The 18,303-nt window shown below is 43.5% G+C and overlaps 1 protein-coding gene across 2 annotated transcripts in view; it reads left to right on the top strand.

Moving 5' to 3' along the window:
* ADCY8 (adenylate cyclase 8) overlaps window positions 1-16,271 on the top strand; it is a 263,858-nt gene extending 247,587 nt beyond the window's left edge. The window contains exons 15-18 of one of the 2 annotated variants that reach the window (XM_008001549.3): window positions 1,676-1,822; window positions 11,147-11,239; window positions 12,738-12,852; window positions 15,695-16,271. In XM_008001549.3, coding sequence (XP_007999740.1) covers window positions 1,676-1,822; window positions 11,147-11,239; window positions 12,738-12,852; window positions 15,695-16,182 — 843 coding nt within the window. In that variant the 3' untranslated portion in view covers window positions 16,183-16,271. The remainder of the gene's footprint in view (window positions 1-1,675; window positions 1,823-11,146; window positions 11,240-12,737; window positions 12,853-15,694) is intronic. The other variant, XM_008001550.3, reaches the window with a different exon arrangement.
* Window positions 16,272-18,303: the final 2,032 nt, after the last annotated feature.

The following is an 18,303-nucleotide window of genomic DNA, read 5'->3' as shown; positions in this document are numbered from 1 at the left end:
TTCTAAACGTGTCTCATTTTGATGATTTGGCAATGCTGGTGCCACCAAGTGAATTAGAGAGCAATGCAGCAGACACAGGCTGAGTTGGAGAGAAGATGCACTAGGTTTATGGAATTTGTGATTGGAGGAGGGTGAGGGCAACCAAGGATGAGACATGGAAGCTTGAAGCCCAGGAAGGATAACTGACCTTGACGTAGGAATTTAGAAACCGTCAGCACATGGGTATTGAAAAGGCTGGGACTGAAAGAGATGGACCAGGCAAGTCTGTAAAATTGAACAATTCAGTTGGCCAAGGACAGAACCATAGCAATCACCAACATGTAAGGCGGAAGAGAAGCAAAAAAAGGCGGGGGGGGGGGCATTCTCAAAGGGGCCAGGTATGAGAAAAGCAAAGGACATCATTAAAGCATAAAAAGTCAAGAGAATCAAGATCTTGGGGTGATCAACAAAAACACCAATCTTCAGGTATCCAGTAGGATGTAAAGTTACATGTGTACATTGATTTTTCCACTTTGACTGGCAGGCTAGACTGTTCTTAGTTCATTTCATTCCAGCTGTATGAAGAGTATGGGAATAGGCAGTGAAGGTAACTAGTTTGAGAAGTTTGGAAACAAGGAGGAGAGAAACTGGTTGATAGCCACAAGTGTCTGCAGGATCTAGGCCACTTTGTTCTTTTTCTTAGAAGATACTCTTAGAGGATGAGGAGGAGCAGGGAGAGGAGACCAGGAGAAAAAAGTGAGAAAGAAAAGGATCACTGAAAAAGTAAGTTGCTGAAGAAGTTATAAAATGATCAGGTATAAGTATTGACCTTCAGCAAGAGAAGGAAAGACAGACACATCATCACCTGGAGTTGAAGTGAAAGAGAAGAAAATGAATAACAGACAAGTCTATGAGGATTGGAACAGAGGTAAGTCACCACGAAGAGCCACCACCATGTTCTCAATGAAGTAGAAAGGTAAGATCATCCACTGAGAGAAACAGAGTAGAGGGTTAAGCGGAGATCTGAGGGTTTGGACTAGCCATTGAGGAGAAAAGAAAAGGAAGCTGACCAAGAATGAATGAACTTGCAGTCAGAACTCAGGGCCCAGCTGAGACTAGAGACTATGAATTTTCAGTCATCACTTTCCATATGGTGATGATGCTGTGGTTGTGGTGCAATGGACTGAATATTCATGATCCTCCAGAATCCGTATGTTGAAACCCTAACTCACAAAGTGATGGTATTAGGAGGTGGGAACTTTGGGAGGTGATTAGATCATGAAGGTGAAAACCCTCATGGATGGGATTAGTGCCCTTATTTTAAAAGGCCCCAAAGACTTGCCTTGCTTCTTCCACCACTTGAGGACACAGTGAGAAATCACCATCTCTGAACCAGAAAGTGGGTCCTCACCAGACATCAAATCTGCCAGTACCTTGACCTTGGACTTCTCAGCCTCCAGAACTGTGAGAAATAAATTTCTGTTGTTTATAAGCCACTCAGTCTGAGGTATTTTGTTATAGCAGCCCACATGGACTAAGACACACAGTGTTGACATAACAATATCCAAGCCTCATTTTCTCTCTGTCTGTGGGTGGGTGCCTGTGCCCCTGTGTACACACGTGTGCACAGGAAGCATCATTGCAGAACCAAACCTCTGATGACAAATTCTGGTGCCCTCTGTGTGTCTCTGTCCAGGAGCTGTATTCTCAATCCTATGATGCTGTCGGGGTGATGTTTGCCTCCATCCCAGGATTTGCGGACTTCTACTCTCAGACTGAAATGAATAACCAGGGAGTGGAATGCCTGCGCTTGCTGAATGAGATCATTGCTGACTTCGATGAGGTAAATCTAAGCTGGGGACATTTACAATCACAAACGGGCATCATTGCCAAAGCATTGTGTTATTCATTGTAGGAATTACTTATATATTTTTTTGCACTTATGGAGTTCCAGCCTGCATTATAACACAAACATGCATTATCTGATTTAATTATCACAAGTATCACCTGAGTTAAATGCTATTGTTTCTCTATTTGGGGGATCAGGAACATAAGGCTCAGGGAGGCTAAGTAACGTAACCCAGTGTCGCACAGCTGGCAGATGGCAAAAGGCAGGACTTGACTAGAAGCCTGTATGAGGCCAATACTACTCAGGCACTGACACCACAGAGGCTGGACGCTGATGCAGGCATTGCTCCATCTTCTCAAAGTGTCAAAGATAAAATTGTCCATTTGCACTTGGTCAGAGAACTAATTGCAATTATAAACATACTACAGATAGGAGTTTCTTCTTCCAGGCTCCAATGGTCTAGTGAACACATTCTGTGAGGGGAAATACTCATGCTGTACTTCAGTTCCATTCATAAACTTGACACAAGTGGGCCTTCTCCTCCCCCATTCCCCATCTTGAAGGACACCAGTGTCCATCCAGTTACTTAAGCCTGAGATGGGAAGCAAGTGATTCATTGAGAAAATGCTATGGAAGAAGCCAAATCCCTGCCTAACCCCAGAGGGAACTCAGGGACATAAATGGTACAACTGTCTCACACTGAGGCAGGGGGCCAGGCTTTTGGATACCTGTATTGGTCAGTCATTGTTGGTCATGGGCTGCCCTGGTAGAGGTACCTAGCCTCCCAGGCCTTTCTAGCAAGGGAGTTCTCATGAAGCCCGGCAAATTATCCAAAAAAAGGTATGGCAATGCATTGTAAGTAGCCAGCACTCATGACATTTTGGAGGATGGCCCCACAAAGGGCTTAGGGTGGGAAACAAGAGTAACTACTGTATCACTCTAAATAGCATCCTCTCCCTCCATCCCTATGTTTGATCCAGCTACTGAGTCCAGTGAAGTCTTTCTTTCCATTGTAGATATTTATGGTGCAAAATGTGATGTTTTGATATATGTGTACATTGTGGAATGATTACATTAAGCTAATTAACATATCCATCACCTCATGCCTTACCACTTTTTTGTGACAAAAATATTTAAGATCTACTCTCTTGGCAGTTTTCAAGTATGCAATACATTATCATGAACTATAGTCACTATGCTATGCAATAGATCTCCAGAACATATTCCTCTTGTCTAACTAAAACTTTATACCCTTTAACTAATATCTCCCTGTTCCCACCCCACCCCCCAGGTTCTGATAACCACCATTCCACTCTTTGCTTCTGAGTTTGATGTTTTTAGATTCCACGTATAAGTGATATCATATGTATTTGTTTTTCTGTACCTGGCGTATTTCATTTAGCATCGTATCCTCCAGGCCCATCCATGTTGTTGCAAATGAGAGGTCTTCCTTCTTTTTGTGCTTGAATAGTATTCCACTGTGTGTGTGTGTATGTGTATGTGTGCGGTGTGTGTGTGTGTGTGCATGCGCATGTGTGTGTATCCATTCATTTCTCAATGGACGTTTAGGCTGATTCCATAGTTTGCCTGTTGTGAACATGCTGAGATGAACGTGGGTGTACAGACATCTCATCAACTTTCTTAATAGCTCTCACACCTGCCTTTTTCTCACCATCAATGCTGCTTTTATCTTGCTTCAGGCCATATCATTTCTCTCCTAGACAACGGCAGTCAACTCCTATCTGCTCTCCCTGCCTGCATCTCACCATTAGCAACCACCAAAGGCAGGACTATTTTGTCACATCCCTTGGAAGCCTAAACCCTTCCGTGGCTCCCCTTCGTCAACTCTAGCAGGTCACTGGGGGCCTTGCACTTACTGTCCCTGCCTCCTCCCCAGCCTTACCTCTCACTGCATGCCACCTGGCCAGCACCACCTGACTACTTACAAGCCTAAAAGCCTACTTGGCTCTCACTCACTGTGCTTTCTGCGTGGAGGCCACGCCATCCTCGCCCTTACCCCATTCTCTCTCCCTTGACTCCATGACCAGCTGAAAAGTTAACATTCATTTAACAGTAAATTCAAACATTACTTCTACTTTTGAAGGCCTCTATCCAGGTAAATGTTGTCACTCCTTTTTTAGTGAAAAACTTATACTCTGAGAAACTTCCTATCATAGAGGTTGAAACCCGTCAGTACCACCCTGTTTACCATCCACTAGCCACTTAGTTCTAGGGTAGAAGCCAGCCCATGTTACTAATCTCTATAGGTTTTTACAAGTGTTGCCAGAAATGCAAAGCATTTTCAATATATATCATTTAATAGCTATTTACCTCTCACACAAACCCTTAGGCTAGGAATTATTAGCCTTCATTTTAAAAATAAGCAAAGCTGAGACTTAGAAACACCAAAAGTGACCAGGGTCACATACCACTAAGTGGCAAAGCCAAGATTTGAATGCCAGTCTCCCATACTGCTTTGATTTGTAATCATTTGTGTTGCACTGTTTCTCACTTACGTGGCATTTCATGGTAATGATTTTGAAGTCATAACCCCAAATACGGTTATCGTAGTTGCCCTGGGATGGTTGTGGGGGGTCAAGATGGATAAGACATGATCGCTTCTTGCCTCCCAAGGCTTCACCATCCAGTGGGAGGCAGGGTGACTATGAGTTGCCCTAACACAAGAAGTCACTGGTAAGTGTACTAGTATAGAGGGCCTTGTAAGGTGGGGAAGGGAAGGCAATTTTGTGACAATAGCACCTTTACCTCCTATCCTCTGTGTTAGGCCATAGGCTTACTAAGATAGAAACCATATTCTTGTATCTTGTTATGTGTCCAGGGCCCAACTCTGTGTCTAGCACATAAGAGATGAACATGGCAGATACTTGCTAAGTACTTGCTAAAGGAATTAATTCATTAATGGGAGGACAGAAACAAGCTGGCAGATAGTAAGGTGAAGATAGGTTAACGCAATTCAAAACATACTTCCAATTTTTTTTAATTACCCTATTAAAAATATCTGACTAAAGGTTAAGACGTCAGGCTTTGTTGTATTTTGAACTTTACAGCAGGGGTGTCCAGTGTTTTGGCTTCCTTGGGCCACATTGAAAGAAGAATTGTCTTGGGCTACATCTAAAGTACACTAACACTCAGGATAGCTGATGGATTTTTAAAAATTCGCCACAAAAAAACCTCATAATGTTTTAAGACAGTTTACAAATTTGTGTTGGGCCACATTCAAAGCTGCCCTGGGCCACAGGTGGCCAGTGGACCACAGGTTGGACAAGCTTGCTTTATAGTAACTCATCTTCCAAAAGTGCTCCTTCTCATATTTTAAACTTGTAACGAATAAAGTATTTTTGAATTACATTTGCATCTGGGTGAACCAAATTGTAGACACTCTAGACTTGGAAAGCAGAGAAAGAGGGCAGTGCCCCTAGTGGTTGAAATTGGTGTTTGCAGAGGGAAGTTGGAGAAAAGGGGATCGATCTAGGAGGCTGGGTTCTTTACAACATGGGCGTTCGACCAGGAGGAAAAGTATGATTAAGAGGAGGAGGAAGAGAAGTACATGAGGAGGAGGGGAGACAGGAGAGAGAAAAGAGGCAGCGATAAAGAGAAGAAGGGTGAAAAGAGGAGGAAAGGGGAGGAGGTGGAAGAGAAAGGTAGGGCGGGGGGAAGGTAGGGGAGAATATAGTCAACAGGAAAAATAAAAACGCAGCCTGAATTGCCAGCCCAAACACTCTCAGCCTTGCCTGTGTGGGTCCTTGGGTCACTCAGGCATGGCTTTTTCTTTTTTTTTTTTTTTTTTTTTTTTTTTTTTTTTTTTTTTTTTTTTTTTTATATCAAGAGAGGCCCTCTAGATTCTGCCTGGCTGAGTTCCAGCCAGACGCCTGCTGTTCACTTTAATACTGATGCTTCTCTTCTCGCTGATATAATTACCACAGGAATCTGAGATCATGCAAAATTCTTTCCTGGTTCAGAGAAAAGCTGAACTTTTCACAGATCACAGTCTCCAAGACTGTGTTTGCAATAACCCAACTCAAGGGCTCCTCACCCCACCGCTCCTACCTCAACAAAGGGTTGAAGAGCCCTCTCACATCTAACTTCTCCATTTGCTCTAGTGAACAAATGGGCTGATCAGGGACCATGCTATGCCTGCAGACACTTTTAGCTATAGAGTAAATAAATCTGCTGCGTGGATATTAAATGAGATAATGAAGTTCCTTTCTGCCTCCAAATTATCTTCTGAGAGGGAGGCTTACCAGAGCCTGAAGCTGGCTCTTGGCCAAGTGGTTCTGAAGAGAAGAGAAGGAAAAGTACCTGCTCTCCACAGGACCATATCAGATCAGTCCACCGCCGGCAGAAAGCTGGGGGAAAGTAGTTACAGGGAGGCAGAGGGAGGGAGGTGAGCAATTGAAGATGTTCCAGGATTTTAAAGCTGAAACATTAGCAGCTGAAGGGCTGCCAAAACACCAAATATGTTTGGTTAGTGTCTGAAAGCAAAGATCAGTCATGATCCAAGGCTAAAGACCTGTATACCCTGGGCACAACTGGCAGAATCTCTGTGAGAGCAGAAGAGGGTCTTCACTTTAGTTCAAGAAACAAAAATAATAAACAAAGGCTGCCCCTGCTGTAAATCAGGCTACACACACACACACACACACACACACACACACACACACCCCAAAGCAAAGCACCTTCCTGTGTTCTCCATGTTCCCAGAAGAGTTTCTCTCAAGGAGGAATTTTCCAAGTTTCTTAGCCCCTGATTAATTTTAAGACAATGCCTGAAACAAGAGAGTCTGTGGAGAACCCATTTTCCGCTCCGTCTGCCTGTCTGTCCACCCCAGGATGACATGAGACCCTGAGGATATTACAATCTTTAATGGAGGCAAAGGCAAGAGAATCAGAAATTGCATCTAAATGTCTGCTAAGAGTGGGAATAAGAAGACAAAGTTTAGACTTAGGAATCAGTGAGGTTTGAGTTTGATCCTAGCTCTCCCACTCAGGGCCAGCTTCACAAGCGTGCAGCCTGTGCAGTCACAAAAGGGACCCACATTTGTTTTAATGTTCTGCTGTTGCTCTCATGGACATCTTAATTTTTGAAAAAGGTGTTCCACATTTTCATTTTGCACTGAGCCCTGAAAATTATATGTGGTCCTGTCTCCCCTCTCTCACCCTGGGACCTTGGGACACATTATTTTACCACATGGAGCCTCTGCTGATTCATCTGCAAAATGGATCTGAGAGTATTAAGCTCAAAGTGCCACTCAGAGAAACAGATGATCACTGGAGGCAGAGCCCCTAGTTCTGTGCCATAGTATATGTGGACATCCCCTCTTCCAGTCTACTTTTTAATCTCTTTAAAATGTTTAATTTATGCTTTGAATGTTTTTAAAAATATGAGCTACTGTGGAGTTTTTATTTTTAGTAGAGATGGGGGTTTCACCACATAGGCCAGGTTGGTCTCGAACTCCTGACCTCAGGTGATCTGCCTGCCTCAGCCTCCCAAAGTGCTGTGATTCCAGGTGTGAGCCACCATCCCTAGCCTGGAATTTTTAATCTAATGGTTACCTGCAAGGGCTTTAAATGTATGTAATTTAGCCATTTTCTCACTCTGTGTCCCTAAGCAAGTTATTTAATCCCTCTATGCACCTCAGTTTTCCCATCTACAAAATGAGATACAGTAGGGTCATTGTAAGTTAAATGCAAATATTAAAAAGCACTTAAGACTGTATTTGATGCGATGGACTGAATAGTATCTTCTCCCCAAAATTCATGTGCTGTGAGAAATGAGTTTCTGTTGTTTAAGTTGTTTTGATTATGGCTGCTTGAGCATACTAATACACTTGGCACATAATTATGATCATTAAATGTTCATTTTATTATTATGTGTATTTGTTCTAGTGTGGCTGTAACAAAGTACCACACATTTGGTGTCTTAAAACAATAGAGGCCGGCCGCGGTGGCTCACACCTGTAATCCCAGCACTTTGGAAGGCCGAGGCGGGCGGATCACAAGGTCAGGAGTTCGAGACCGGCCCAGTCAACATAGTGAAACCTGATCTCTACTAAAAATACAAAAACTGAGCCAGGCGTGGTGGTGGGCACCTGTGATCCCATGATCCCAGTTACTCAGGAGGCTGAGGCAGGAGAACCACTTGAACCCCGAAAGTGGAGGTTGCAGTGAGCCAAGATCTCATCACTGCACTCCAGTGCTACTGGTAGCCCAAGAGAAGTGAGGCTGAGGACAGCAAGCAGCATGGGACATGGAGGGCCTCTGGGACCTGGACAGGAGCAGTTTCAGTGGCATGGCAGGACTGGGCTTAGGAAAAAATGAGGAGGAGGAAATTGGAAGCAATCAGTCTGGACAACTCTTTTCAGAAGTTGTACAGGAGACAAGTAGAAAGGAAAGTGATGTCAAGAAAGACTTCTGTAGGATAAGAAATTTCATAGTAGGCTGTATGCCAATGGGAAAGATCTAGCAGAGAGGGTGAGATGGATGGAGTCAGGGACAAAGGAGAATGCTGGAGTTGCATGCCTACAAGGGATGGAGCCTGTGAATACCTGTGGGGCTCGGCCCTCAGCAGGAGCACTGAGAGTTTCTCCCCACACCTGGAGAGAGGCACATGTGTGCACACAGGTGCAGGTAAGTGGAGTGAGCTGTAGAAGTGCCTGGAGAAGCAGGTGTGCACTATAATCTCCTGCCAAAGGCTCACTCCAGACATGAGGTTAAAGCTGTGTCCTGGGCAGCCTTGGAGGTGAGCCAGCTCCATCACTAAGTCTCAGGTACTTTCTCCTTGAAACAGAGAAATACCTACGCCATAGCCCCTAGGCAGACAACATGTAAGAGGAAGGCTAGAGCTAGTTCCTGCCTTTAAATCAGTATGTCAAAAGCAATTTCTTAAACCAGAGGTCAGCACACTTTTCCTGTCTTCTCCAGGCACTTCTCCAGCCTGCTCCACCTACCTGCACCTGCTCCTGTGTGCACATATGTGCCTTCTCTCCAGGAATGGGGAGGAACTCTCAGGGCTCCTGATGAGGGCCGAGCCCCACAGGCATGCATAGGTCCCATCCCTTGTCACCTAGGCATGCTGCTGCAGCTATTCTCCCTTTGTCCCTGACTCTATCCATCACCCTCTCTGCTAGATCTTTCCCATCGGCATACAGCCTGCTATAAAATTTCTTTTTAATTGTTCTTCACCCACAATAGAGTATAAGCTTCATGAGAACAGGATTTATTCCTGTTTAGTTTTGACTTTGAAGCCAAAAACTATATAGTGTAAAAGCAGAGGAGTCCCAACCCAGCTGTGCTGAACCACACAGAACCATGTTCTAGTCGTTGGCCCATGCCATTCCCAAGAATTTGGGAAAGGGCGTGAACGTGTAAACTGAGTACTATAGATCTGGAAACTATATCATCGAGAGATTACTTTGGGGAAATTCAAAGGAATTTCCTTTCCTTCAGCTTAAAGCCTGGCTTACCACACCGTGGCCAAACTGGCCTCTTCTTCACTCTTTGGACCTCCTGTACATTCTCCCCAACCTCCAGACCTCATCTATGCTGACCCCTATTTCTGGATGTTCCCCTTCCCATGACCCCAGCTTCCCCAACACACACAAATTCATTCACTCAACTGCTAGAAAAACCCCTTCTCACCCTTTAGAACTGAAGCTGGAAATCACTTGCTGAGGGATCCCTTCCAAGATCCTCCAGATTAGATCAAAATGGCCTGATCTCCTCATCCGTCTACCTTGTATGTTTTCAACATAAACTCTATTAAAATTGAACTAGGGCATGTTTTGTGTATTTATTTTTAACATCTGACCTCCCTACTTGGGTTGGTAGAGCTCATCTATCTTGTTTATCCAACATATAAGAACTCAATGAATAGTTATTGTATTAGTTTGCTACTGCTGCTATAACAAATGACTACAAATTTAGTGGCTTGAAACAACAGAAATCTATAATCTTACTGTTTGGAGGTCAGAAATCCAAAATGAATCTTACAGGGCTGTGCTCCTTCCAGAAGCTCTAGGGGAGAATCTGTTTCTTTGCCTTTTCTTGCTTCTAGAGACTACCTGCATTCGTTGATTCATTGCCTTCTCCCTCCATCTGCAAAGCAAGCAATCAGGTCACTCAGACTTCTTCTTCCACCATAACAACTCCTTCTCTGATTGTCCTGCCTCCCTCTTTCACTTGTAATGACCTTGTGATTAGATCGAGCCCATCCAGATAATCCAGGAAACCTCCCCACCTCAAGATCCTTTGCCTTATCACACCTGCAAAGTCCTTTTTGCCATGTAAAGTGACATATGCACAGGTTCCAGGAATTAAGACATGGGCATCTCTGGGGCCTAGGTTCAGGAAGCATTATTCTGCCTACCACCATTGCTAATAAGACACCAAGGTTTCCCTCTCTTAGCATTAAAACCCAAACCGCAGGTAAAGGTAGAGGAAATGTCCCAGGATTGTACACATTCTTTCATTTAATCATTCACTCATTCATTCGTCTCTACACTCTGTCTAGGTGCCGAGTAGTAAACACAACAGGGGAAAATATGTGCTCCAGGAATATTACATTCCCATGAGGAAGAGGACAATAAATAAGCAATATCAGGGATAAGTGCTAAGGAGAGAAAGTAAAACAGGGAAGGAAGATAAGGATATGTATGTGGGGAAGGAAGAAAGAATATGTATGTGGGGATGGGATGCTGTATTCAATTTTAAATATGGTGGTCAATAAGACTGCACTGCAAAGATGGGATTTGAAGAAAGACCTGTAGGAGGTGAGGGAGTAAGCCATGCAGTTGTCGGAGGGAAGAGTAGCCCAGCAAGAGAACAACAGGTGCAGAAGTCCTGAGGCTGAAGCAGGCTTGGCTTGTTCTCAGGTCAGTGTGGCAAGGGGCAAAGGAGATCAGTGCAGCTGGAGCAGAGTGAGAGAGGGAGACAAAAAGAGAGGGGACAGGTCTTGGCAAGTCTTGCAAGTCACAGTGAAGACTGGCTTTGACCTTGAGTAAAACAAGAAGCCATAGCAGGGTTTTGCACAGAGCAGAGACAGGATCTGACTTACATGTGAAGGGGCAGACCTACCTCTTAAGTACCAGGCTACGCCCATCTCCACTCCTGACCCTTAGCAAGTGCTCATCAAATACATGTGACTGGCTGAAAGCATGATTCTCAGAGAGAAAAGCAGATAACTTGAGGATGATGAACCATCAGAGGTAGCTCATTGTGAGCCAGGGGTCTGTTTTCAGGAGCCCCAGGCTGCTGGAAGAATAAACACCAGGGCTAACACCATTGCCTGGCTCTCTTTCAGTTGCTTGGTGAAGACCGATTTCAAGACATTGAAAAGATTAAGACCATTGGCAGCACCTACATGGCCGTGTCAGGCCTGTCACCTGAAAAACAGGTAAAAGACTCTTTGGACTCAGCCACAACGCAATGCAGGGGTCTTGCTGTTGTCATGTCACTGACGGTGGTGAAGCCTCTGTCGCCAAGATCCTTGGGGAAAGATAGGGAGAAAATCTAATGGACTGGATTGTAATAGTTATGTGATGTGGATTTGCCCCCAAGGTAAGTAGAGTCTACCAGATGAAGCCATGCTGCTTTTTTGAGAAACTTCTAGGCTTTGTTCTGAACCTCATTGTTCCCTTGAACAAAATCAAGAGCCAAGAAATACCCTATTGTGATTTCATTGTGGATCTTACTAAAACCCTAATAGTTGCCTCTTTTTTCTTATCTTTATTTTGTCTTTCAAAAGTCTTACATAATAATAATAATAGCTGCTGCTTTTTGGAGTGTTGACTGTGTTCCAGGCACTGGTGTTAAATAGCAACACTGTCTACCTTCCAGGGTTAACGGATGAATTATCTTAGATAATGTCATGCTCCCCAAGCAAAGCCTTGCATCTAGTAAAGTCCTCAGTTAGTGTTAAATGAATATGAGTCCAGATACTTGGGGAAATGGAATTCTCATCAATTTCTTCCAATCCTTCCTATGCTTTTTTCCAACTAAAAACAACAAAATACTTCAAGAGTGACTATCTGGGACGAAACTCAGGCTGGTTATTATTTGGTATGTGTGCAGCAGGGATCAGAAAACTACAGCCCACAGGTCAAATCTGGCCCACCCTGTTTTTATAAATAAAACTTCATTGGAACACAGTCATGCCCATTCATTTCTATTTTGCCTATTGCTCCTTTCAAGCTAAAATGGCAATGTTGAGGGTCACAACAAAGACCATATGGTTCACAAAGCTTAAAATAGTGGCTATCTGGCCTTTATTGAAACTATTTGCTAACCTCTGTTCTACAGGGGCACAAAGTTCTCTCATATAAAAAATGTCATTCAATACCTACGAAGTAGGAAGGGCAAGTATGCTTATCCCCATTTTATAGATTTGAAAACTGAGGTTCAGAGAGGCCCAGAGGCTTATGCAGCACTTCCTTGAGGAGTTTTGTAAGCAAATGTATCCCTTAAACACGCACTGTGAGCAATTCAAAGGAAATAGTTCTTAGATTGGAAAGGCTACACATACACAGAGCACATACACATACCCACACACCCCCCCAACACACACTCACATACACACATACACTCACACCCATTCACACACACGCCAGTGAGCATACACTCAGGAATTGATGCTACATCAACCTGAACAGACAGGTGTAGATGTGGACGAAGGAACACAATGACCCACATATACTACACTCTTGCAAGCAAATATCATGTCTTCCCATGTTCTGAGATACCGGTGACTTGAGAATAGAGGGATTCACCCACATGATTATTTCCTTTAAGGGATGTGCAGGTAGGGTTGGGTTAGGACATAAAGCCCCCTGCTGCATAAATGTTAATGTTCCCCACATTCCACATTAAATGAATTCTCCTCATGTTTGCTTCAGCAATGTGAAGACAAGTGGGGACATTTGTGTGCTCTGGCTGACTTCTCACTCGCCCTGACAGAAAGCATACAGGAGATCAACAAGCATTCATTCAACAATTTTGAACTCCGGATTGGTGAGTAGCAGCTGCAGGTGGGGCCTGATAGAGCCAGCTGACCTTGCTCCGACAGACCCTCCCCTACCTTGGGCACCAATTCAAGGAAGCTTTTTCCTGCAGAATGCAATAGACCTAGCATGACCCTGCCAAGGATAGGGACAGGGTCAGCTCAGGTCTTTTCTTAGTTTCCTCTCAGTGGAGATGCTGGAAACAAGAGTAGGATACTGGCTTCTGTGCAGAAATACAAAGCAGCCAGCCTTTGGCAAATGCTAGACTATTGTGAAACTCTCTTCCAACTTGCCTGCCCATGCAAGGTCATGCATAGAGATGTAGCTGACTAATTAGTCATTTAATTCTGACTCCTGGGTAGCTCAATGCTTGTGGTCATTGTATTCCTCTCAGGGTCTTCAGGATAATTCCTTCAGACAAAAGCAGGATTCTACTCCTGGGGATGGCAGATAATATATTTCCAGGGACAGGCTTTACTCAGCTACAAAGCTCGCCCTTTCTTTGGGCTTAAAAACACCATTGTGCAAAGCAACAACATAACAATAATCACTGCAATCAATAATAATCCTTTATAATTTGCCATTCCTTCCACATCTCTACTGAGCCTCAATGATCTCCCAAAATGCAGTCTGAAAACCCCCCGTCTAGTCCACATTCTCATTTTGTAGATGAGTAAACATGGGTGTAGAAAAAGGGAGTAACTAGCCTAAGATCACACAGCCAAACAGTCACACCAGCAGCAGCTCCAGCATTTCCTAACTCTGAGACAATGACATTTTGGCTGCCAGAGTGCAGTTTAAAATAACTTTTGCTACAGTCCTCACATTGTAGACATCTTCTGGCTGATATGCCATTTTACTTTATCTGCTTCTACCTTAGCAGCTTTCGAGAAAAAGAGGTCAAGAAATACCAATACCTGACTTGTCATCTAAGGAATGCCATATGTCTTTGTTCTTTGCATTAAAGGGCTTATATTTTATGTTTTTGATCTATGGGTGGGATGTTCAAGGCTTGTTCCCACAGCTTCCATCAATCTTATCAATGTCATTTCTGAAATTGTTGACTACACAATTGAACCAGGAATAAAAAGGGAACCATAATGCTGAACAGAGACATTCTAAGTAAATTCTGAAGATGTTGCCAAATCAGGGTCAACCCTTGTCATGACATATTATACTCCTAGTATAGTTTCACTGATCTCAGACGTTGGAAAATTAACTTCCCAACTGAATTAAGCATCTCAATTTGTGTTTTCGGTCTGCTGTAACCAGCTGTATGACTTTGGGTGAATCATTTAAACCTTCTGTGTCTCCGTTTCCTCCTATGTAAGCTGAGTGTTAAATTATTACCTCCTCTGCCTCCCTCACAATAATAATACGAGAATCAAATGGGATATTGGCTGTCAAAGTTCTCTGCAAATTTTAAAGAGCTAACTATCATTGTGATTCCCATGTACTCTATAGAGTGAGATTTTCAAATTTCCAGTCAATTATATCAGTGTGTATGTGTGTCTTGCTTTTGCCTTGGCTTGGAATAATCTTACCCAGATACCTGCATGGCTATTCCCACCACTTTCTTCAAATCTCTGCTCAACAAGGTCTTTGCTAACTCCCTTACTCCAAAATATACTCTCTTCCATCTTTCTCCATTGTTTTACCCACATGGATTTTTCTTTGTAGTCCTAATCACTCATTAATATTACATTACATTTGTAAAATTATTTTCTATCTCTCCCCAGTAGAAGGTAAATTCCATGGGGACCAGGGCTGTATTTCTTTCCTTTCCCACCATATCCCCAATGCCTAGGACTGTACCTGGCTCCTAGCAAGTGCCTAGTCAATGTTTGTAGAATGAAATAATTCTGTCTATTGGAGACATACATGCCCACTAACATGTTTGGTGAAATGCTACCATTTCTAGAATTCTGTGTTTCCTAGCAAAGGAGGCACTGAAACTGTCTTTAAAAGTATTTACCAATAAACTGTGGAAGTGTGAGGAAGTAATAGCCCAAGCAGGGAGAAAGTCAGGACGAAGGCACAAAGGTGGGTAACTGGCTGGAAGGTTAGGAAAACTCCAGCAGTTCAGTGTGGCTATAATGCAGCAGTGAAGAAGAGAGTGGGATAAATGAGGCTGGAAAATCAGGCAAAAGCCATATGAGAGAAGTTCTTGATTGTGATTCTAAGGATCATTGGCTTTATCCTGTAAGTGAAAGGAGCCCTGGAAGATATTTAAGTGAGTCATAACTTGATCAGATGTGCAACTTGATCAGAAAGCGCCCTCCCACTCCTGCAGCAGTATGGAGGATGAGCTCAAGGGGGCAACAGAGGAGACAGGGAGGACAGTTAGAAAGCCATCGCCATGGACCAAGGGAATGATACTGAGGACCTGGGCTAAAACAGAGAGGAAAAAGGTCTGTCCAGGCTCTCAGAGCACTGTGTCAGTAGAAGCAGGAGATCCCAGGGTCCTTACTTCTGGTCCATGCTCTGATCATCCCACGGACTGAGACAAGTCAGTGTTCATATGAAAATAATAATTACATTCAATTGAACACTCACTGATTGCCAGGCACTATGCCACAGTGGTTTTATTTATATTATCTCACTAAATCTTCCTTTAATTATTTCCAGTCTATTGATGAGAAAAGTGAGGTCCAAATAGGTAATCTAATAAGTAATCTAATAAGTGACTGGGGGCAGGATCTGGACCCTCCCGTTCATCCACAGAGACCTCACACATAGTGATCACTATCCCAGGGAGGGGTCTAGACACCCCAATGACCCTCTTCTCCCTCTGACACCCCCAGTGTACCTCTTCTGCCTCTGACTTCTTGCTCCTTTGGTTCACCCCCTAGGCATCAGCCATGGCTCAGTGGTAGCTGGCGTTATCGGCGCTAAGAAACCACAGTATGACATTTGGGGCAAAACTGTGAACCTGGCAAGCCGAATGGACAGCACAGGGGTTAGTGGCCGGATCCAAGTCCCAGAGGAGACCTATCTCATCCTGAAGGACCAGGGCTTTGCCTTTGATTACCGAGGGGAGATCTATGTGAAGGGCATCAGTGAACAGGAAGGAAAAATCAAAACGTACTTTCTCCTGGGAAGAGTCCAACCCAACCCATTCATCTTGCCCCCAAGAAGACTGCCTGGGCAGTACTCCCTGGCTGCGGTTGTCCTGGGACTTGTCCAGTCCCTCAATAGGCAAAGGCAGAAGCAGCTACTCAATGAGAACAACAACACGGGAATCATCAAGGGTCATTATAACCGGCGGACTTTGTTGTCACCCAGTGGCACGGAGCCTGGAGCCCAAGCTGAAGGCACCGACAAATCTGATTTGCCATAAAAGCATTTTCTTTGTGTTTCTTTTTTTTGTATTTCTTTTATATATAAAATAAATATACTAATAAAAAGGTTTACTTTTTTTTAGAACAAGGATGGTTTCGTTGGTCTTTGAATGTACCAGATCAAGGACACAATTTGAGGTTCTCTTCAACTGTTCTCTTCACAAATATTTATTGGTCACCTCTTGTGTACAAGGTTCATTGGGAAGCAAAGATAAATGAGATCTAGTTTCTGACTTTGAAAGTTTGAGAGACTTACAACTAGGTGGAAAATAGGGACATATGAAGTGAACAGAAATTCCATACAATCAGATACTCACCACCATCTGCTATTTTTGAGCACTTGCCATGTACCAGGTCAAGTGCCAAATTTTTTACATAATGACCTCCTGTAATCCTAACAGCATTTGACCTTTACATTCATCAGTATTCGCTGAGCACCTACAATGTTCCTATGACTGTCCTATGCTCCAGGGAAATCCTAGCAAAAGTGTTTCCCTTATAGAGCTAACATTCTGGTTGGGGAATAATATATAATATTCTTATTAACCAATACATAAATAATCTGCTTTCAGACAGAAGTAGAGGCAACAAAGAAAATTAAGTTGGCCACTTGGGATAAAGAATGGGAGGACAGGGATGCTGATTTAACTGAGTCACCAGGGAAGGCTTTTTTGAAGATGTGATGTCAAAGATTGGCCCTAAATAATGAGAAAGAGGTGATCCATAAGACCTGAGAGAAAAGTTTCATAAGAAAAAGTAACAGCAAGTACAAAAGCCCAGATCACGTCCAGTACATTGGAGGAACAACGAGAAAGGCAATGGGTAAGTGAGTTACTGTGGGCAAGCACACTGTTTCCTGGAAGACACCTACGTGCTTATGACCACAGGACTGCCAGGAAAATTTCATACAGATGAGAAGGCCCAGAAAAATGCAAGGATTTGGCCAAGGTCATGTAGTTAGTTGTAGAACTAGCCTCATAACTGTATTATTCAATAAAGGCCAACTGCCATAACAAATAACTCTCAATCTTAGTGGCTAAAACACAATAAAAGACGTATTTCTTGCTCATGTTCTATTGGATATGTGTCAACGGGTCTCCCATGCAATTTTTGGGGGACCTAACCTCCTTCTGCATTGGAGTTCTCTTCTTGGCCGTCTCTATCCAGCCAACCGAGGAGAAAAAAGGGAAAGAAACGAGAATCACTTAAAAGGTTTTAGTTACCAGGCATACATTATCTTTCTGTCCCACTTCACTGCAGGGGAAGTTAGGGAATGGATTATTCCTGTGTTCCATTACCAAAAGGAAACGTGAAATGGAATTGCCTATGCCACAGGTACCTGAGTTTTTCTGAGCCCAGAGTCCATGTTTATAAGCACTAAGCTATTCTGATAAGCACTATGTTGGAGGTACAAGGTTTGAGTAATTGAACGAAAATTACAAAATCCCAGTCATTCTCTAAACAGTTGACTCTGAACACCATCCCATTTAAAAGAAACTTAGCCCCAGGTAACAAATCCACAGGAGATATACCCTCAAAAAACACCTATCTGAGGTATCTCAAGTGGGACCCTAATGTTAGAAGTAAAGCTGTCTTCTCTTGAGGCACAAAGCAGAGAGGGAATTGAGGTTCAGCTAAACCTTGAACTTTGAATCACATTTGGGATGCTGTTTGCTCTAGGAAACTATATACACATTAAAGAAGTATCCCCACTCCAAATTCGTGCAAGGCCCCAATGGAATGTGAAGATGACGTGCAAAAAGCCTCAGCATACTGTAAAGCCCTCTACCAATGCCAGAGGCTGTTACAATCTTCATAGACTCAGAGAATCCCAGGTCAGGAAAGCCCCATGGGTTGTTCAGTCCAGCAGACTGAGGACATTTAAACAAAGTAAAGCTTTATGCCTGCTGAGACTTGGAACCACCAGATGCAGGTGGGGAGCTGAGCTCAGGTAGGTCGAGGCTTGGCAAACAAAGCTAGCAAAAAGGCTAGTCTCCAAAAGGTAGATAGGCTGTAAAGGCACAGTATCTAAAAAACAGAAAACTTGATGTGGATCATCAAGCTTTGGTCTACCCCAGAGCATAAGGCCCATCTCAAAGCCACAGCCAGTATCAGCAGAG

The sequence above is a fragment of the Chlorocebus sabaeus genome, chromosome 8 (assembly GCF_047675955.1).
Source record: "Chlorocebus sabaeus isolate Y175 chromosome 8, mChlSab1.0.hap1, whole genome shotgun sequence".
In the NCBI taxonomy this organism is placed as follows: domain Eukaryota; kingdom Metazoa; phylum Chordata; class Mammalia; order Primates; family Cercopithecidae; genus Chlorocebus; species Chlorocebus sabaeus.
The sequence above is the reverse complement of the archived record's forward strand: the minus strand, read 5'-3'. Positions and strand labels throughout refer to the sequence as shown.